The sequence below is a fragment of the Penicillium coprophilum genome, assembly GCF_028826855.1.
Source record: "Penicillium coprophilum strain IBT 35676 chromosome Unknown utg000002l_segment0_segment1, whole genome shotgun sequence".
NCBI classification, from domain to species: Eukaryota; Fungi; Ascomycota; class Eurotiomycetes; order Eurotiales; family Aspergillaceae; genus Penicillium; species Penicillium coprophilum.
This window is the reverse complement of record NW_026622722.1, coordinates 5,248,402-5,269,045: the sequence shown is the minus strand read 5'-3', so window position 1 is coordinate 5,269,045 and position 20,644 is coordinate 5,248,402. Positions and strand designations below refer to the sequence as shown.

At 48.9% G+C, this 20,644-nt stretch overlaps 6 protein-coding genes across 6 annotated transcripts; 1 reads left to right on the top strand and 5 right to left on the bottom strand.

Moving 5' to 3' along the window:
- Positions 1–164: 164 nt before the first annotated feature.
- N7500_004054 (origin of replication complex subunit 5 family protein) lies at positions 165–1,971 on the bottom strand (the record flags this gene model as incomplete). Its single annotated transcript, XM_056675200.1, has 4 exons — positions 165–403; positions 447–1,290; positions 1,359–1,736; positions 1,822–1,971. 4 exons carry the CDS (start codon positions 1,969–1,971, stop codon positions 165–167), a joined length of 1,611 nt encoding a protein of 536 aa, XP_056535725.1.
- A 986-nt stretch (positions 1,972–2,957) lies between these two features.
- Positions 2,958–7,092, bottom strand: N7500_004053 (uncharacterized protein; the record flags this gene model as incomplete). The annotated part of the gene is made up of 4 exons (XM_056675199.1): positions 2,958–4,069; positions 4,132–5,342; positions 5,402–5,832; positions 6,793–7,092. The coding sequence occupies 4 exons, from the start codon at positions 7,090–7,092 to the stop codon at positions 2,958–2,960; spliced, it is 3,054 nt and encodes a 1,017-aa protein (XP_056535724.1).
- A 3,990-nt stretch (positions 7,093–11,082) lies between these two features.
- N7500_004052 (DNA-directed RNA polymerase III core subunit RET1) lies at positions 11,083–14,832 on the top strand (the record flags this gene model as incomplete). Its single annotated transcript, XM_056675198.1, has 3 exons — positions 11,083–11,142; positions 11,217–11,974; positions 12,024–14,832. The coding sequence occupies 3 exons, from the start codon at positions 11,083–11,085 to the stop codon at positions 14,830–14,832; spliced, it is 3,627 nt and encodes a 1,208-aa protein (XP_056535723.1).
- A 252-nt stretch (positions 14,833–15,084) lies between these two features.
- Positions 15,085–17,130, bottom strand: N7500_004051 (DUF4246 domain-containing protein; the record flags this gene model as incomplete). The annotated part of the gene is made up of 3 exons (XM_056675197.1): positions 15,085–15,654; positions 15,713–16,750; positions 16,804–17,130. The coding sequence occupies 3 exons, from the start codon at positions 17,128–17,130 to the stop codon at positions 15,085–15,087; spliced, it is 1,935 nt and encodes a 644-aa protein (XP_056535722.1).
- Positions 17,131–17,782: 652 nt separating this feature from the next.
- Positions 17,783–18,632, bottom strand: N7500_004050 (TMEM53 family protein; the record flags this gene model as incomplete). The annotated part of the gene is made up of 2 exons (XM_056675196.1): positions 17,783–18,060; positions 18,125–18,632. The coding sequence occupies 2 exons, from the start codon at positions 18,630–18,632 to the stop codon at positions 17,783–17,785; spliced, it is 786 nt and encodes a 261-aa protein (XP_056535721.1).
- Positions 18,633–19,143: 511 nt separating this feature from the next.
- On the bottom strand, positions 19,144–20,454 carry N7500_004049 (polyubiquitin-binding protein UFD1; the record flags this gene model as incomplete). Its single annotated transcript, XM_056675195.1, has 3 exons — positions 19,144–20,010; positions 20,069–20,386; positions 20,452–20,454. The coding sequence occupies 3 exons, from the start codon at positions 20,452–20,454 to the stop codon at positions 19,144–19,146; spliced, it is 1,188 nt and encodes a 395-aa protein (XP_056535720.1).
- Between the last annotated feature and the right edge of the window lie 190 nt (positions 20,455–20,644).

Here is a 20,644-nt window from a genome sequence, read left to right as displayed (position 1 = left end):
GATTGAGTAAAATGACAACATGGGTATAATTCACCGAACACAAAACCAGTACGCAATGCAGGGCTCACAAGCCAGGAACTCCCGTTGATAAATGCGACAACAAATCGTCAGTACAAGGACCAAGACAGCTCCGATGGTACTCCTTCGTCCCAAGAAACATCGAATCAGTCCAGACCACCAGCCAACCACTCACCAACCTCGACACCAATACCCTTAGCCAGCTCACCGACCCAGTCACCAGAAACATTGACACACCACTTATCTCCCGCGTCAGCAGTAGTATTTCCACTGCTAGTCGCCATAGCGTTGTGGCTAGCAGCGGGGACGACAAGCCGCAGACGTCGCAGTGTTGCCAGCTCGGCGTAGATACGGTCTGCGACGGCGGCAACGCGAAGTGGGGTTGCTGGGGGGGTTCGGATCAATCGCATGGTAGATGGCCAGAAGACGTTCTAGGGGGAAGGAACGAGCAGTGAGAATGGTAGAGGGACCGGCGATACCTGCGCCACCTCCAATAGCTGACGTGGTGGCCGAGGAGGTCGCGAAGGCTGAGGAGAGTGTTGATTTTGTGATACGGGTTTTTGTTCGCTTTCCTTTCTTATTGGGGGTGGAAGGGTCGTGGTTTGCGGCTTGTCTCTCTTCGGCTTGGGCTTGGGAGAGGACTTTCAAACGCCGGCGGTGGTGGGCACGCTTGTTCCGGGCCGAAAGGGATGACGAGGAGAACTTGGAGAAGAAGATTGTGTCCAGTCGTTGAGGCGTGTGTGAGGCCAGATATGCGGAAGTGAGGATCAGGGTCGAGAAATATGGCAGAGAAGGGAGCGCGGAAGGCATAGCAGTCTTTGCCAGCGGGGCCCGTTTCGCGTTGGCGGGAGACTCATCGGGGACGATGCGGTGCACTAGCGCAGACTCGCCCTGGTGTCGGAAGATAGCTCTGTTCTTGACAAGCAGCCGCGAGAAATCCCACTCATTGTTTCCGCCTGGGGGTGTCTCGCCATTTACTACAGGCGCAACAAACCGAGGCCAAAGTCTCTCACATATGGATCTGAAGTCCGGTATAGAACCTGCTGTTGGTCCGACCAATGAATCGTAGACTGTAGATACAAAGTACGGATATACCCGTGAGGAGGTTTCATCGGGCAACCCGTCAACGACAGGCGCATTCGAACTAAGAATGATGTGGATGGCCTCCTTGCGGGTATAGGGAGGGAAACTGACGTGCGGAACCGCCGCACTTTGGAGGAACAATGGACGTGGAGTCGAGCTGAGGACCAGAACAACACACAGAGACGGAATCTACAAATCATCGGGTTAGCCGCAACATTCTACACCCAGCAAAATAAACATCCAAAGCCAGAACTCACGATCTCACCCAGCCGTGCCAGCGCCGACAGCAGAGTATGCGGCGCCTCTCTTTGCCTATCTATCTCATCCAGTACCAGCACGAATTTGCTTTGGTCCTCAACGGGCCTCGCTGCCAGGCACTCCTCAAGCAAGACTGCAAGACCACTAACGTGCTCGCATCTTCCCTTGCCAGCTTTCTCCCATTCCTCCTTCTGACCAAGTGCCTCCAGTGTATTCCATAGGATTTTCGTCAGGAGATGCCGCCCCGTGATACATTCCGAGCTCCTAACAATGGCATGCGGCACTTCGAGTGTAGCGAGAACGGCCCGGAGAATAGTCGATTTGCAGGTCGCAGAGATGCCATGGACGACCACTGTTGGAGGACTAGGGACATGAGGCTATTCGAATGGCGCTGGAAGTCAGTCACTTTCTCCGAAGATGACTAGCGATTGTGAGGAATTCTTGTTAATATAGTGAACTCACACTTAAAAGACTGGCTAGCTGCCGCATTTGAACATCACGACAAGGCCATTGTGTGCTCAACGAGCTGGCAACCTCTTTTGGTAGCATGAGAGGCCCAGTCAGTTTGTTTTGGACCTCGTAGGCTGAATTGTCAAAAGCAAGTTGCGGCATCTTGATGAGTCTCCGAAGGGCGGCTCCTTTCGAACACACGTGATCACGCGTCGTGTTGCAAATTTGGCGACAAAACTAGAAAAATTTACCAAAACAAAGAGATGGAAATTTACGAGCATTGGAAGATAGGGAGATTTGTATGAAAACTTAATTCAGCTTTCCATTGCTAAAATACATGCAAAAAGCGTGTGCAGGTTCATGCATGACGACTAAGACCTGGCCCAAAGACCAAATAGCACCCATCATCAATCTTGAGCAGCAAGCTGACTAGGAGATAACCAAAGTCATTGGTGGATAAAGGCTCCAGAGCCAGTGTATCCACGCTCAGCTTGCATGCGATGAACCAATGTAAAAGAACGGGCACAACACAAAACGCAGTTCGAAAAGAGCAAGGCGCAAAAGTACAACGATGAATGGGTAAAAATAAGTTGAAAATCACAATGTGGAATGGGAAAAGGAAAAAAAAAAAAAAAGCAAGAAACAAGCATAAAAAATAAGACCCAAGCCGGGTGAACCAGACCTCATATCACAGCAATAGAATACTAGGTAGTTCCAATGAACGACCGAAAACTATCGCCAGATAACCCCATGTCCTCGACATGCAAAGCACTTATGGGAAAAACAGGGGGAGCAAAGGGGAAAACAAGAAATACATTGGGGAACAAAAGGAGCAGAGGAACATAGTTCCAACGAAGTCTGCATCATGCATGGGTCGCTTCATGAAAGATATGCAGTATGCAACATGGGCCAAATGCAATGATCATGGCACATTGCTTCAAAGGTGTATGCAGTAAAACGCAATGGTAAATCATCGGATAAATGATCATGGCATGTGCAATTGATGTAGGCCCAGTTCGATGACAGTGTAAAAAGCAACCGTAAAATCGTGAAAAAAAAAAAAAATGAAAAGGTTTCGTCGCATCGTCTCACTATGAGTACACTGGGGTTGTGAAAGACAAGCACTGATATAGGTGTCCCAAACCCAATCAGAAGTAGTTCTGGATTTGCTGAGGTCCAAGCTTCACGGACAGCTGGGAGGTGGGAGCAGTGTAAACAGACGAGGTGTCACTTTGACCCGAAGGGGTGTTGGAGACAGAGCTCTGGGAGGATTGGGGTACATAGGTCTGAGTGCTGTATCCGCTGGATGAGCTCGAAGACTGAGTACCAGGCTGATGGTATGTGAATGGCTTCTGCAGCAAGGTCTTGGGGATTTGTGCATTGCTGGTCATCTCATTGGGAGTAACCTGACCGCTGGTAGTAGCGCTGCTACCGTTGCTGCGGCTGTTCGTGTCCGCAGCCATGATCTTTCCAGCAATACGACGACCATGAGGAGTCTGGCGGATAGACGGAAGAATGGGGCGAACAGCCTCCACAATGCGGTTGCGAGTGTCAAGATCACAGAAGTCCATGGCGGTTTGAACGACATAGTTCGCAAATGAATCACGCAGCATCTTCTCAAGTTCATTACCCATGAGGAATTCTTCAATCATCTCACGCTTCATGTAGTTATCAGCAGTCCGGAGGCACTTCTCGATCACGTTGGAACTGAACTTTTGCTTGGACAGCTGAGGGATATTGCCTCCGAAGGTAGCACACAGCGGGTTGGTGAAGCTAGGCTCCGCAAGGTCTAAAATGTATTGCACAACATAATTGCCGAATGGATCCTGGACCAAAGCGAACGAGTGGGAGGTAATCTGCGAAATCAGACGAGCCTTCTGATGACCCGAAGCATGATCAATGCAACGTTGAAGGACACAACATCCATGACGATGAGTACCAACAACTACACAATTGCCTCCAACAGCTTCATAAATGAACTCGGCATCCTCAGGAGTAAGGCGGTTGAGGCATTTCTGAATAACGTGGTTGCCGTTTAGATCCTGCACCAGATCAACAACGTGATATTGCAACGCATTAATGACGGTTTGAGTCTGCTGGGGAGTCGAGATGAATTCAATCATCTTCTGCAGTGCACGCGTTCCATGCTGATTCAGGGCAATCTTGACCAACTCTGGGGCAGCATTGTCGATCAAAGCAGTCCGTTGTTCGTCATTGGAGTATTCCAGCAACTTCTGGCAAAGATAATTTCCGAACGGGTCTATAGAAGGAGAAAGATTAGCAACAATAATAGGAGGGCCAGGTGTTAGATTTGTTGCGTACCGGTCATGAGCTCAATGACATGCATGTAAGTCTCACTGAAAATGAGCTGCACGTGTTCCGGGTTACGCTCCTCCAACTTGCGCTGCAGGTATCGGCAACCATGCTGGTCCTTGCACAGACTGTACAACTCACCCTTGTAATGCTCCAAGGGGTAGTTGCCGAAACGAGTGAGCTGGGTAGCGTCATTCTCCTGGCGACGCTGAGCCATGCTGCCTCGGGCTGCAGGTTCATTAAAGCGGAACCCAGGACCATAGCCAGGATAGGCATTGTTGTAGGCGGAAGCTCCTCCAAAGTTCTGCATGTGACCATTGATCGGGGCTGCTTGGCCGACATAGGGCTGGATTCCATAATTGAAGGCAGGAACCGCAGGGACTTGGAATGGCAAACCCATTTGCACAGCGGAACTAGAAACGTGGTTGGTAGATGCAGCTGAACTGAGCTGAGGCCCGAAGGGTGGAGCGCTCGCATGCAGAGTCGACTGATTACCATAGAACTCGGTCTCCTCAAACTCGGTCTTGGCCTGGTTATTCACACCATTCTGGGGAATGCGCCCCATGCTTGTACTGTGATGATGCATGTGCTCATTGTGAGTCTTGGGAGGAGTAATAGCGTTGCCAGCTCCATTTCCCTTGATGGTAGGCAGATCATTGGTTGAGTATGACGACTGCAGAGCAGTAGGCCGGCTCGAGGCAACTGGGGTTGCTGTCTCATCATGGCGGTCATCATGGAAGGAGATCTGACTTCCCATAGAACGACGAGCACCGTGGCGTGAGGCGTGGATAGAATTGCCGTGATCCTCGTTATTCTGGCTTCCCACCTGGTCCAAGCGCCCAAAGTTGTGGATGTTCTGCGGCATGCTCTGGTGAGAAGATCGGTGTCGACTGTGGTTGGAGTAATTATCAGAGCCCGGGACAAGAGGATTGGCGAGATCATGAGCATCAGGATTTGCCGACAGCATGTTTGAATCACCGCGACGAGACAGAGTTGGGAATTTGTCATCAGGTTCGGTCAACTTGATATAGCTCTTGATGTCAGGAGTCGATAGGCGTTCCAGTTCCCTCAAATGGCCATGGGGCTTGTCCTCGTCACTGGGGAAAAGATACTTGGGGACGTTGAAGGTGTCAAGGCGTGATCCATTCAAGCCGGAGATACTAGACCGATGAGACTGGCCGTTCGGATTGCCGGAGGGCAGTGAGTATCGATGAACAGCACTGAATAAATATTAGCCAGGCACTCAATACCACAGCTCAAAAAGGGGGTTTCAACTCACGATGGACCCGATCGGAATGGAGAAGTAGGATCGGCAAGGAAGTCGTCCTTCTCGGAGTTTCGGCGCGAGCCGGGGACAGAGTGTCCGGCAAATCGATCAATCGAGGGCTGGGCGGGCTGTGAAGCAGCCTGGGGCGAAGTCAAGTTTGAAGGAGCAAAAGCGTTGAAGAAGCCAGGCGAAGAGGTCACGCTCGAGGTGGAGAAACGAGCAGGGCGACTGAATGCACTCGACACGGTAGTATCACGGTACTCGGGCGGAGTGGTTGGTTCACTGACTGGGCCAGAAATGCCAGCCTGAACCAAGTCCCGAGCGAGCTGGTCCATTTCCAGTTTCTCGCGGGCGTGCTGGAGATCCAGCATTTTCATGTCTTCTTCGAAACGGCGTTTCTGCTCACGCATGTACTCGATGTGTTGTCTTTTTTTCTCAAACTGCTGAAGAGGTCAGATATGATTCCCAGAATGAATGGTTAGAGCGAAAGGTTCGGGAGGTTTGGGAAAATATCAGTTTGAACGAAGTGAGAAAGGTGGATGTCTCAAAAACAACTCAATCAAAAAAAAGTCATCAAAATTGCACAAGAGACGCCCGAGAAGATACTTCAAAAGACACTTCACCAAAGGACACTTAAGAAACAGATATCTTCAAAGACTCCCGAGACAATTGCTAGGCATGAGGAAACACGAACCAAAGACAGGATGTGAAGTCAAGAAAAAAAGGCAACGGAAAAGTGACGCAAAGGCAACGGCAAATGAAGATGATTCAGCAAACAGGCAGCGAGCTTGTTCGGACCTGAAGATATGAAACAGACGCAGATGTTATGAGGCAGAAAAGAAGAGAAAGGGGAAAGCGCCTGTCTGTAGGTTTTATACCAACCCGAACCAGATTGGAGCCTAGCAGGCAAGAATCGATTTCAAGCCTGAATAGGCTCAGAATGGAAGGGATCGAAGCACCAATGGTAGGTGTCAATCACGCCAATCACTTCGGCAGGATGCCTAAATAGCGAAATGGAAAGGGAACTGATGTATAGAAAACAATGGAATAGTCGAATAAAGGAGATAAGGATGCTGAATGATGATGGATAAATGGTGATGGATGAAGGAGATAAGAATGATGAATGACGATGGTTGAATGGTGATGGATGAATAGTGATGAGGACAGCCTTGTCAACTTGAAGGAACACGTGCAGTGATATGCCAGAAACTGACAGAGCTTCCAGCCCCTCTGTCAAAGAAGCTTGCAGGACAACACCAATTCATACAAGTCCATTCATTCATCGCCAACCAACATTCAATGGGAAAAAGACAGGTATGGGGTCCAATGCACCGAGCTAGTGGCTAATTCAAAAAAAAAAAAAAAAAAAAAGAGAGAGAGAAAGAGAGAAAGTTCAATCTTACCGAAGACAACAAATCCAATGGATCTTGCATCTGGCCCGAACCAGAGCTAGGGCTCGAGCCAGTTCCCGAGGTTGGATTCAAATAATTCCATGACGAGAATTTGCTCGAATCAGTCGTAAATCGACGTTGCAGGTTTGCTCGTACATCGCCAGCCGGGCGAGACGAGAATCCCGATCCAAAGTTCGAATGACCCGGGGAAAGAGAAGTGTACCCAGGGAACGCAGACTCCGAGGGCGGGGATCGTGGGGATGGGAAGCGCAGCTCGTCGAGGCGTTCACTCAGCCCATGCTTGAAGGCCATCGTGGGCAGCGCAGCCGAATTGTTCAACTATACACCAAAAACGGGGTCCGGTCAGCAAATATAGGGATTTGTTGACGCCAAAAATGGATTTTTAGGGGGAGCTTCTCCGGGGGGAAGCAATTACGACCAGCCCCAGATGTTGCGATGCCACGTCCGGTGGCCGGGGAATATCTGAATGGGAGGAAAGGGTGGGCTGGCGGTGTGCTGTCGTCTCAAGCAAGGGGATATCGAAGAGAGGGGCTGAGGGGTTGGCCAGGCGGAGAAGATCTGCGCTCGCAAAAAGGATCCAACTCACACAATGAACGCCTCGAGAGTCAAATCCGGTCGATGAGAGAAAGTGCTATACGATTTCAAGTTGCGCAGGTCATCTATGGGCAAATTTTGACAGAAAATATTGTGTGTACCTGACGGTGCGGAGATCAGCAGGGAGTTGCAGAGTGGGATAAAGCTCCTCTTACCGCTCCGACTTAGCGAACACCGAGGGATCGAGCGGGCGAAATGAGCGTGTCGCGTGGGGAAAATACAACCTAACAATGACCCAAACGAACGATACAAAACTGTTGTACAAAAAGGGAGTTGTGAAGGGCAAAGAAAGAGAAGAGGAAGAGGGGAAGAGAAAATGGCTGGGAGTCCAGATCGGAGCGGGGAGATCCTTTTTTAGGTGACTGTGCTCTGCTTTTTTTTTTTTTTCTTCTTCTTTTTGGGGTGAACTATTTGGTTTCTGCTTTATTTTTATTTTTGTTTTTATTGATTTGCACGCCACTGACCTTTTGATATTGTGTATATTAGTATGTTCTTCATGAGTGTATTCTCAAAGTTATATATATATAACAGTGGTTGCTTCCACGTTCCGGGTAAGGCGCCAAAACAATATATGTTCTCTATACTCTCTCTCTCTCTCTCCGCTTCTGTACTTTATAGTATATCGTCAACACAACTTGACGACCGCAGCAGGTGATCGGCCAGCAGTTTACTCGGAAATTGATCGGGTTCTATTGATTGGAGAGCCTTTGTTTTGTACGACGTAGGCGCTTTTGTCCCAGGAAGAGCCCGGGGTAATCAATGGGCTCAAGCTCCTGCGAGGCTTGAAGACACTACGAATGGTCAATTCCATGGTGAACTGGGGACAACCTGGGCTATACACGAGAGGAATCATTGTGCTAGGACACCAGTAAGGGGGTTTTCAATGCGCTGGTCGACAGAGCGTGGCATCTGCAGGTGCATTTGGCCCCCTCTTAACCATTTGTGGAGACCCAAGTGACCAAAGTGCCCGAAGATGTGACAGCGGATCACCCCCAAGGGTTAGGCGCTTGTACCTGAATATGAAATTATGTTGTAATGTTGAAAGAGGAGGATTACCAATATCGGATATATCACAGTCAAATAGGGGTTGAATGAAAAAAAAAAAAATGGTTCGCGATCACTCATCCATGGATGATTTTCTTTCTTTGGTCTTGTTCCACGGATCCAGCTTCCCTTTTTTTTTTCCCCCTGTGGACTCTTTTTCCATTCCTATATACTTCTGGAATTTCTCAGAGTTTTCTACGTAACTTGCCCTATGTCACATTCTGCATGATAAGGGCTTCTCACCGGACAAGCGGTGTGTAAGTGCCACTGATCCGCGTCGCTTGGACCTGATCCACCAAATGACAAGCATACCGGGGCTCCTCTTAACCCCAGTCATCCTTATTATTTTATTCATCGATCGCCAATCATGGGCCACTTTTCCCCCTCTATACGTACATCGATGTACATGTTTACAACTCCATATAGTTTTCGATCTGAGCTGATTACTTACTACGGTCTGTGCTGATTTTTGACCTAGGAAATCTCCAAATGATAGTACATAGGTACATGAAACCCCGATTTTGCACAAAATGCTCCGTAGTGTGCTAATATCTTGGGATCCAATAGTCACTGTGATTAAACTCATAATGGAACAGAATGGGACTCAAAACCCACTTATTGACGCCCAAATTGAATCAAGTTTAATTGCTTTCTTTCATGCCCAACGCCTGACTTGCGCCTCTAAAATTGACTGGTTGCCTCAGTTTCAAATCGCGAATCACAGTCCGAGGTCATTTGTAAAATGGACTTACCAGACGGCACTATGGTTCTGCTTGGAAAAGTACGAAGTACGCTGGCAAATAATATCTGAAACCTCCTAGGTAGAGTGGTCTCCGCCCCCCTCCGTCCACTCAACCCCTGTTACAAGAAGCCCTAGAATGGGTCTTCTAGACGATGTATTGATAACGATCATATACCGGTCAATAGCATTGCTAATGCTTTGCTTTGGATTCTCATCTCGGAGGATACTGTATAAAGTACAAATCGGATGGCAAAAATGACCCCTGTCTTACCACCCACGTGCGGATGGCATTGCATACTTTCTAGATTCCTTTTGCTACGGCGATCAATACCATCTTTCAGTACTATGGCCGATACCTTGGGACCACTCTCGCGCCGATAGATCTACAACATATGCATTCGATCAGAAATGGGGTGTTCTCTTCCCGGAAAGGTGATATTGCGGTGCACTTGTGTCCACAAACTCAACAGTGGCAATTTCAAAGTTGCGGTCAACCCTATGTCGCCACAGACATCAAATAAGAATACATCGTACACGAAGGACAGAGTGTCCCCGATACTCGATAAATCATATGCCACACAGGCAGTGCAACTATGGTTACTAATTATAACCCTAGTAGTCTGTAAACGGAATGCCTCGCGCTTGCTGTATGCAGCGAAAACCCTTGTTTCCACGTCTTATGAGTGACCGCTTCTTTCCTACCCGGTGCTGTTCTCTATACAATATTCTACAAAGCACTATTAGAGCTCGCCCCCCTCAAGTAGAGCCAAGTCAATTTTGATTAATAACACGTCCGTGCAGGCATCAAGGTCCGGGGCTAGCCTGCATGCGCAAAGACCCACTAAACGTACTACCATGTCAATGGACAAATCCTTGACAACCTGGCAAGGTCTCGTAAATTCCACCCTGTACAGAGTGCTTCATGCGTTCTGAAAAGTTGAGGCTAATATAAATCGTTGCTCGAATCAGTTTAAGTATAGTGCTAAGTCCCAACTCTTCTTGTCCATCAAGTTATTCTTTTGAGACTCCTACTGCCTCGGATTTAAGGCCAGTGTGCTCCGATCATTCGATCTTGTCTTATTACTAGACAGCGATAAGGGTTGAATTAAGAAAAATTCGAACGAGTTAATCATTCAATAGCCGAGAGAGAACTTAGGAATGTCTATTCACTTTAGCCTAAGCTCGTTCTCGATCTCCATTCTGGAATGATGAACCTGGGTCGAATCAGAATATATATCACAGTTGGTGAATTCTCATATCTTGTTACCACACAAAAAGGGTCAAAAACTGCTATTATACACCTCCAAAAGGGAACAACCGAGTATCGAGTCTTACTTCAGGCAAATTAACAGAAATTTCATGAATTGCAATGACTCTCTCTGATTGTCCATGGAGAAGACGTCGGTGTGGTTAAGGGATATTTTACACCTTACAGTGATATCTTGGCATGTCTTTTGCGTGTTGTTATTTCATTCCCAGTGGTGCCTGTGTAGCTAATGATTTACAAATTTCCTAGCTATGAGGTCGAGAAGAAAAAAGGTGCGAGAGGGCATCTGAAAAGAACATCCAAAAAAGACGGTGGAGTGTCACCTGACATATCGCATCCCTAATCTCATATTGAGCCAGATAGATCAGACTGCCAACTCATCTTGTCACCAAGGATAAATGCCGTAAACGCGGTCAGCTACCTACTCTTGTTCCTACAATATTAAGTATGAGGCTCCATCGATGCCTCAGGCAACTATCAGCTCCAGCCCGCGGCTTATTAAGCTATCTCCAAATTCCTCAAATCTTCCCCCTCCATGAGATTTCATCTTGCGAGCTTCTCTTTGGACAACTGAGTAGTTTGACTGGGATAGTTTTTTACATCAATATCTCCGAACCTCAGCCATATAACCAAAATGCCTCCGCGCAAGAGGCCACAGCCCTCTGCGGCCAGTCGAGCGCGACGTCCTTCAGAGGTAACAAAACTTTTTTTGCCGTCGCAATTCCCATGCTTCTGATAATCATACTGACTGCTCTGCTTCTTGACTAGGCGGGAAATCAATCGGCGACTGATCCCACAAAAAGCAAGCGCTCGTCTCAGTCCAATCCTGTTCCTGAGCCTCACCAGCATTCCGAGCCTAGAAAAGTTGAACCCGCTTCGAACTTCAAGGCTAGAGATCCATTCGATGCGCTTTTGGAACCATTTTACTACAACAAGGGTCTTACGGATCCGATCGACACGGCCAGGGACAAATGGAACCTGCTGCCAGCATTCCTCAAAGTCAAAGGGCTGGTGAAGCAACACATTGACTCATATAATTACTTCGTGGAGGTACAGATGAAGAAGATTGTCGAGTCGAGCTCTACAATTCGAAGTGACGTGGATCACAATTTCTACATCAAGTTCACCGACATCTACGTTGCCTCGCCTCGACGAGCCGATGAGCAAGGCGATGGCGGAATTGATTTCGAATCTACGATCACACCACAAGAGTGCAGACTACGAGACACTACATACGCCGCACCCATCCTCGTTGACTTTGAGTATGTCCGTGGCCGGCAAAGGGTTATCCGACGAGCAGTCCCCATCGGAAGAATCCCGATCATGCTCCGGAGTTCTAAGTGTGTGCTGTCCAATAAAACGCCTGCTCAGATGAGCGTCCTCAATGAATGTCCTCTCGATCCCGGTGGTTATTTTGTCGTCAATGGAACAGAAAAGGTCATTCTTGTCCAAGAACAATTGAGCAAGAACAGAATTATTGTCGAAACCGATCCGAAGAAAGATATCGTTCAGGCCTCGGTCACCAGGTATGCCCACGTCAAAAATGTCTTGTTTTTCCATTACTAACATTCAAAGTTCCTCCAACGAGCGTAAATCCAAGAGTTACATTGTCTCGAAAAAAGGTAGACTTTACGTCAAGCACAACGTGCTCAATGAAGACATCCCGATCGTCATTTTGCTCAAAGCCATGGGAATACACACCGACAAGGAAATGATGCAGATGGTTACAGGTGACGACAGTCTGTATCAAGATGATTTCGCCATAAACTTCGAAGAGGCCATCAACGTCGATGTTTACACTCAGCAACAAGCTCTTGAGTGGATTGGCTGTCGCATTAAGATCAACCGCAAACAAGCTGCTTATCGCAAGACTCACGTGCAAGAGGCAGTTGAGGCCATTGCGTCTGTCATTATTTCTCATATCGAAGTCAAAGACATGAACTTCCGACCGAAGGCTATCTATGTTGCCCACATGGCTCGTCGCGTTCTGATGGCAAAGAGTGACCCGGCCCTAGTGGATGACCGTGATTATCTTGGAAATAAGCGGTTGGAACTGGCGGGTCAGATGTTGGCCCTTCTTTTCGAGGATCTATTCAAGAAATTCTGTTTCGATATTAAGATGAACATCGACAAAGTCCTGAACAAACGCAATCGGGCCGAGCAGTTCGATGCTTGGACTATCGTGACTATGCATGGAAATCATATCACTCAAGGAATGAACCGAGCCATCTCCACAGGAAACTGGAGCTTGAAGCGTTTCCGCATGGAGCGTGCCGGTGTCACTCACGTTCTCAGCCGATTGAGTTACATTGCAGCTCTCGGTATGATGACCCGTATCAGCAGTCAGTTCGAAAAGACCCGGAAGGTCAGTGGTCCTCGTGCCTTGCAACCGTCCCAGTTCGGAATGCTGTGCCCTGCAGATACTCCCGAAGGTGAAGCATGTGGTTTGGTCAAAAATTTGGCCCTCATGACACACATCACGACCAATGACGAAGAAGGGCCGGTGCGAAATTTGATTTTCATGCTTGGCGTCGAAGACATATCGAGTGTTGGTGGACAGCAGCTCTATGCTCGGGGCGCCTACACTATTTCCATTAACGGAACACCGACTGGTTTGACCAGACGTCCCAAGTCTTTCCTCAATGCTTTCCGAAGACTGCGCCGCATGGGCCGAGTTTCGGAATTTGTCAGTATTTACATCAATCACCACCAGCGAGCCGTTCATGTGGCGACCGATGATGGACGAATCTGCAGACCCCTTATCGTCGTTGAGAATGGCAAATCCCTTGTCGGCGTGCATCACCTTGAGAAGTTGCGTGATGGAAAAATGGAGTTCGACGACTTCCTCGCGCAAGGGCTTGTTGAATACCTCGACGTGAACGAGGAGAATGACTCCTACATCGCTATCTACGAGAAGGATATCTCAAATACTCACACGCACCTTGAGATTGAACCCTTCACAGTCCTTGGAGCCGTTGCCGGCTTGATTCCCTATCCTCACCACAACCAGTCCCCGCGTAACACTTATCAATGTGCCATGGGTAAGCAAGCTATTGGCGCCATTGCTTCCAATCAGTTCCAGCGAATTGATTCCATTCTTTATCTCATGGTATACCCACAAAAGCCAATGGTCAAATCAAGAACTATCGAGCTCACAAAGTACGACCAACTACCTGCCGGTCAGAACGCGACTGTTGCTGTGATGAGTTATTCGGGCTACGATATTGAGGATGCTCTAGTCCTGAACAAGGGATCCGTGGACCGTGGCTTTGGACGTTGCCAGGTCTTCCGCAAACAGGTCACGACGCTGAAGAGTTACCCCAACGGAGCCAAGGATTCTCTCAGAGCGCCGACGTACGAGAATGGCGCTCCAATCCGCAAACACGCCCTTCTCGAGTCCGATGGCCTGGCTGCTGTCGGCGAAATGGTCAACTCCGGCGAAACCTACATCAACAAAGTCACACCCCGTGTACAAAATTCCTTGGGAATCACTGGCTCCGACATTGGTGGTGGAGATGTTATCGAGGCATCCATGACCTACAAGCTGCCAGATCCTTCCTACATCGACAAGGTCCTGGTATCTGCCACTGAAGGTGAGACGCAAATCATCAAGGTCCTGACCCGGCAAACCCGTCGCCCCGAGGTCGGCGACAAGTTCTCTTCCCGTCACGGACAGAAGGGTGTTGTTGGAATTATTGCAGACCAGGCGGACATGCCCTTCTCGGACCAAGGAATCAACCCTGACATTATCATGAACCCTCACGGTTTCCCCTCTCGAATGACAGTCGGAAAGATGCTGGAGTTGGTCGCTGGTAAAGCAGGTGTTCTGTCCGGCCAGCACGGCTATGGCACTTGTTTCGGCGGCAGTCCCGTCGAGGAAATGTCTCAGATCCTGATTGAAAAAGGATTTAGTTATGGTGGCAAGGACTATCTCACTTCCGGTATCACGGGTGAGCCTCTGCCTTTCTATGTCTTCACTGGTCCCATCTACTACCAGAAACTGAAGCACATGGTACAAGATAAGATGCACTCACGTGCTAAGGGTCCCACTGCTACTCTCACCCGTCAGCCTACCGAAGGTCGTTCACGTAACGGAGGTCTGCGTCTCGGTGAGATGGAACGTGATTGTTTGATTGCGTACGGTACCAGTCAGCTGCTGCTGGAGCGCCTGATGATCTCGTCTGATCGTCACGAGGTGGATGTATGTGAACAGTGTGGTTTCATGGGTTATTTGAACTGGTGTCCTGGGTGCAAATCGTCTCGTTCCGTTGTGAAGATGGTTATTCCCTATGCTGCTAAACTTCTCATTCAAGAACTGATGAGTATGAACGTTACGGCTCGTCTGAAGCTTGATGATGAGTTCCCCGAGATGAAGGGACGTTAAGCTCTGGACTTGGCTTTGGGTTGATCGGAGTTTGGGAAAATCAAAATGGGATGTGTGCATACTTGGTCTTACGAATGAATGGCATAGCGCGGCGATTTGATATCATCTTTACCCACATGTTCTTTTTTGTAGTATGTAGCTGGAGGTCAATACAGTGCATGGGATCGACAGAGCCAGCTTGGCGGTAATCATAAAAAACAAAATTTCATTCTAGAAAACAAGCGGAGGAAACGGGAGAAAAATGACAGCACATTAGAGCATCAAAACATTTGACTCAAAAGCCACGTGCTGATAGCGAGTAAACTCTCCCATCTCCTGCAAGAGCTTGACCCTTACATCCAAAGCCTCCTCCAGACTCATCGGCATATCACCCTTGGACTTCATATTATCAAGCGCCACCTTTTGCAGAGCTGCCTTGAGCCCTTCCCCAGTCTCCGGCACCTCCTTAGTCCAATCTAGACGCTGCGGTGGAATATTGGCCGTGGAGATGATACGGATATTAGGATCGACAAGGAAAAACGCCATGGCGCGCGCACACCCAGGCTTAGACTTGTCCTTGAGTTCGAAGCGCGTGAACTTGTGTTGTATAGTGGTCGGGTACATGACGACTCGGCCTATTGTGGCGCGGATAGCACCTGGGTATTGGATGGCTGGTTCACCGTTTTCCAGGCCGAAGACTTGCCGGAGCCAGATGAAGTCATTTGGCTCGTGCTCGATTTCTGCGAGCGTGTCGGATTCTACCATGGTGCGGAATTCCATGTACGGATCTAGTACGTTGTCGTGGCTGTATGATATGAATGCCGCGGCGCAGATGTGCTCGTTCTGGTTTATGTTTTAGAATTGTCAAGTACTGCGCGGCTCATGGAGCTTTCGAACTCACCATCGTGCCCTCGACATGCCAGTCCGTCTCGAAACATGGATCCTCTGGAGTCAGATCAATGCCTAACAGACGTGTGATCACCTGTAGCCCACGTCCCTTGTAGTCCCGGTTGAGATCAACACCTCGTTCAATCCGAACGGCACTGGGAAGGTCCTCGGGCAGCTTGTCCATCAACCAGGGTGGGACTGCCCAGGGAATGAACTTGCCTGCGTCGGGTTGGATCGCACGGTAGTTCTCCATCCCCCATTTCTCCACGCGCTCGTCAAACTCACTCTGAGCCTCTCTTGGATGCATCTGAGGTATCTGGGCAGTAACTTCCTTCGGAACTGGGTAATACTCAGCCTTGTGGTATTCGATTCGAGCACGGGAATGGAGCATGTCCTTGAGGGGAGTCAAAGTAGCGTTCCACTGCGGAATGATACAATTGAAAGTCTTCTCGATGAGCTTGTAGATGTGCCGAAATTTGACTGGGTGAAGGTTGTTGATATATGTTGCTATGTGCCACTGGCCGTCATCGCGGAGTTCCCAATCTGAGGGAAGAACCTGGTAATTTCGGCTATAGGGCCGAACCTTGACATCTGCCCGAGCTAAAACACGCCAGGTAATATCTTCTCTGGTTATTCCAGTCTCTTTTGGTATTGGAATCACTTCGCCCTGCCCGGCGTACTTGAGGGCATCATCGACCCCAATGATCCTGTCGGTGAGAATGCGGGTCGTGCCGTAAACGAGTGGGTACAATGCCATGGAAATGAGGTCTCGTTCTTTGCCTAATACTCCTGGATAGTAGTATTGCAGTTCTTGCTTATCGAACTCTAGTACCTCGAACTGGGATCTCATCTCGCGCAAGATCGACTCAGGCACGTTTGTGTCAGACTTGGTGACATCGCCGTTGTACAGGGCGACTACACCAGTGGTCTCGTAGATCATGGCTTTGAATTGGAGCTCGTCAATTATCCATTCAGCCATATTGAGTGTAATGTCTTTGCCACTATTCATGGCAGCCTTTTTCCACTTCTCTTGTGTGCCGGGCTCAAAGACCTAAAACGATTTCAGCGGAATGACCAGCCCTAGTTGTATTGAGGACCACTGACCTTTTTCCACCACTCAGGAATATCAGTCAGATACTCCATGAACTCTACCATATGGATCTCACGGAGGGTCAAGACAGGCATTCTAGGGGAAAGTTCAGCATTGAGCACCTCTCGGGTCTTGGAGTCCTGCACTGACTCTACGTATCCTGCTTCGATATCTCTATCATCCGCTGCAGATGGAAACATACTCCGACTTTCGACGCCATATATGTTTTTCTCGATCGGAGCAAAGTCCAGCGGCCGGTTGAATCCCGGAAGAGCGAAGCGGCAGTCTTTCTGTGCCTTAGCATTGAGAAAATTCGCCTCGCTGGCCTTCTGTTGGAACATTGTTGCGTTCATTAAAGAGCGGTGTGCCAAGGAAACGTCCTCAGGGGGGGAATGATGGGATGATCTATTTTGCTCGGTCAGAATCACACTGGGCCAACGAAGGACGCCAAAGCCTACTTCAAAGAGGCTTATGTTGCATTGACCTGCACAATGTCAGACACAAGCACCAATATATGTGGAAGATGATGATTGGAATGAGAGAAGGCTGAAACAAGTGAAGCCGAAGACATTTAAAACGAGTGCCAAAGTAATGATGCAGGGGTGTCGTCGTCTTCAGGGTACATCGCAATGGCTGATGCCCTCCGGAGGGAGCTGTGCGGAACTTGGCTCCGGGCCTTTCGGCCACTTGGCTGTAACAATGGGCATATGAGCAGTGGATCGTGGGGAATCGGTCATGGTGATTCAATCCCCACCATGGAATTGCAAAACTTTGCTCTTTGATCAAACAACTCGAAGGTCCGACGGAAATCAATTCCTCCATGGCTGTTCTTTGCACCTATATAATCACGGGCGGAAGACTTGAAGGGGAAAAATACCTATGCATGGAGGCAAGCATACTATATACATGGTTATCGCACAGCATGATGTTCATCAGGTTACCCTCTAGTCTTCCAGAGACCAAAGCAAAACTCAAGAGGAAAGAATCCGGTAATCACACCGACACCAAGTCTCCCAAATACTCTCTAACAATACCCCAATACCGATCGGGCTCGGCTCTCATATGTCCAACATGAGGGGAGTTCTTGAACGATTCACGGCGCACCGCCCAACCCTCAGCCTCGGCGTTCGCAGCATGAGATTCCACATCGCGCCAGTCCACCAAGTCATCCGTATCTGAGTAGATATAGCATCGACTGAGAGTCCCGCCCGAGTGTGCAGCTCGCATCAAGGACGTATCATTGATGAGCTTCCGGGCGAGGGAGATCGGATCTGGAAACATGGGAAAGGAATGGATCAACTTGAAGAGAACCAAAAAAAAAAAGAAAGCTCTTGCCAAGTAGCCGCAAGATCCACATCCGCGGAAGAGCAAAGGAGAAAGCCTTAAGTCCCGCTCGTAGGCTCGGACTGCCTGGTGCACTATCTAGGATCATTCCCGACAAGGGCAATGGGGTCCCTGTGGCATTCTTCCAGGTTTGTAATAGGTGTGTCGTACTCGACATCCCTCCGTTTGAGAAGAAGTGTACAAAGACTGGATTCTCAGGGGTCACTAGACCGCGCATTGCTTCCACTGCTGGGGCGACGCGAGCTCTCCGGCTCTGGGTCCCTAGGCGCCAGATGAAGTCATTTGATGAGCTTGTGACGAACATAATTCGCGCTGATGGTACTAGCCGTCTGTACTCGACCACGTATTTTGCTAGGGCGCGCGGGGGTGCATTCATCCAAAAAGCCAGGAATATCACTGGCCGATCTGCCTTCTCGTTTGAGTTGGAGGGGTCTTGGAGATAGACTGACGGGGCCAGTCTGACAAATGCCGGCAAAGGGATTTCAGTTGAAGTAGTCATGATGCAATCCCGAGTACCTGGCCTAAGGTCAATATTGTCGTCGACCCGAAGGCGCGTGGACGGCGATCCCTGGCTTGCCAAGAGCCGTGCGCACTAGTCAAACTATACGATGCCGTTTCTGACCACCAGAATTTGAATTTATGTGTAGGCATGTGTAGTAGACATGCTTGATTGTTTCGAAGAATATGCCAAAATCCTTAGCCCTCAGAGTGTTGTCAAATTTCCCGATATCCTGAGTTTCGGAATCAAAAGAACTGCAAAAGGATACCACTGGCTCGTTGACCAACGATAGAACCCGAAGAATGGAACTACCTATGAGATATATAAAGATACTAAGGTTTATTGCAAGGCCTTTTATGTATTCAAGTGAAAGTAAACAACTCCTCAAACGCCATGTTGAACCTTGCTATGCCCTTGAAGGAAATCCTGCCGAAGAGTCTGGAGATTTCGCCAATATCTAAAAGCCCGGGATAATCATGAAACCATGGTTTGAGATAGATCATTGCAGACATTAGCGCTTCCCCAAAGTTCGACCACCACCGTCGGACCTTTTACTATTCTCCTTGCTCTTTTGGCTTTCAGTCTCACTTCCCGAGGCGGTAGTAGAGTCGGACAGGTCCTTTCGCTTCCCACGCAGAGTCTGCCCAATTCCTTGGAATTTGGGTTGGTCATCTGGGACAACTTGGCCATTCTCATCACGAGGTTTGACCGGTTTGATTGCATATCCGAAGAAGAGCTGATTGGGTGGGAGTCGAAGCGGTTGCGGGCCATTGGTTCTTCGGGTTGGAGGTGGATGTGAAGAACTTGAGGCACTGGGAGTAGGAGTGGATGGGTTAGGCGTAGGAGTCTTGCTGCCCTTCTTAGCATTTAGACGTTGTCCTCCAGACAAAAAGTTGGATGATGCCGCACGGGCACCTGCGGCAGCATCAGTGGCCTCGGGGGCAATGGCGGGGTAGTTGATCGCTTGTGCCATGGTGCCATGGGGGTGCAATAGCCCGCCAGCTGGAAGTTTTCCGCCGCTAATGACGCTACCAGGTGTGCTGGTTCCGCTAGTGCGCTGTGGTTCTTCGAATCCAACCGGAGCGGCGAAATCAACCTCCAAATCCGTCTCTAGAACTGACACAGCATTCTTTGTCCCGGAGGGTTTTGTTTCCAGCACTGCCATCTCATATACTTGATCATTATATGAAAAAGTGAAGACATCGCCTTTGGAAAGGCATGAGAAGTTCCTGAAGGCGTTCTCTAGTACAGCTTTTGGGTCACTAATATCGAGGAAGGAGGTTGACTGTGCTTGAAGTTTGATGAACTGGCCAGGAGGAAGGTCTGTCGATTTGATTTGAAGAAGGTCGCCAGGTTCCAGTAGTAATGTTTGCATCAGCTATAGAGGAACAAGTCTTAGTTTAGTCACGGTACATTGAGGAGTCTGTCTTACTCACCCAGAATGGCAAATATATCTTTCCTTCTTCAGCGATGAACTCAAGGACACCCGCATGTGTCATCTTCTCTTTTGCACCATTGTGAAGCTCAAACAACATCGGATAGGTAATGTGGAGTCGGGTAAGCTTGTCTAATGCGCTGGGAGGCATGATGACCTTGCCGCCATGGTTCACATTTTCTCTTTCGGGACCAGGAAGCATCGCAACTGGATAGCAGCGATAATATTCATCAAAGCGACGGGACGTAGCACCTGGGCGTGCCATGCCGGCACCTAGGACTCCATCCATAGGGTCGTCGGACCAGTAACCGGGTCGGTACTAAAGCTGTTAGTCAGGAGGGGTGAAGACTCAGAAAGAAAGATAAAGAGCTTAAATTGACTCACCATCTCAAGTTCTCGGGGTTCAAAGACTAAAGATGGGTAAAGAGAAAGTTGTTGAGAGATCGGGTTTATTTGAAGTACAATGCCGCTCTCTGGATCGCCGTCAGTGACGCAGCTTGCTCCGCCATGATTTTCCGCTCCGACCCCGGACAAGGAAATCAGCTCTCTCTGAGATGATTTACCCTTCAATTTCGTG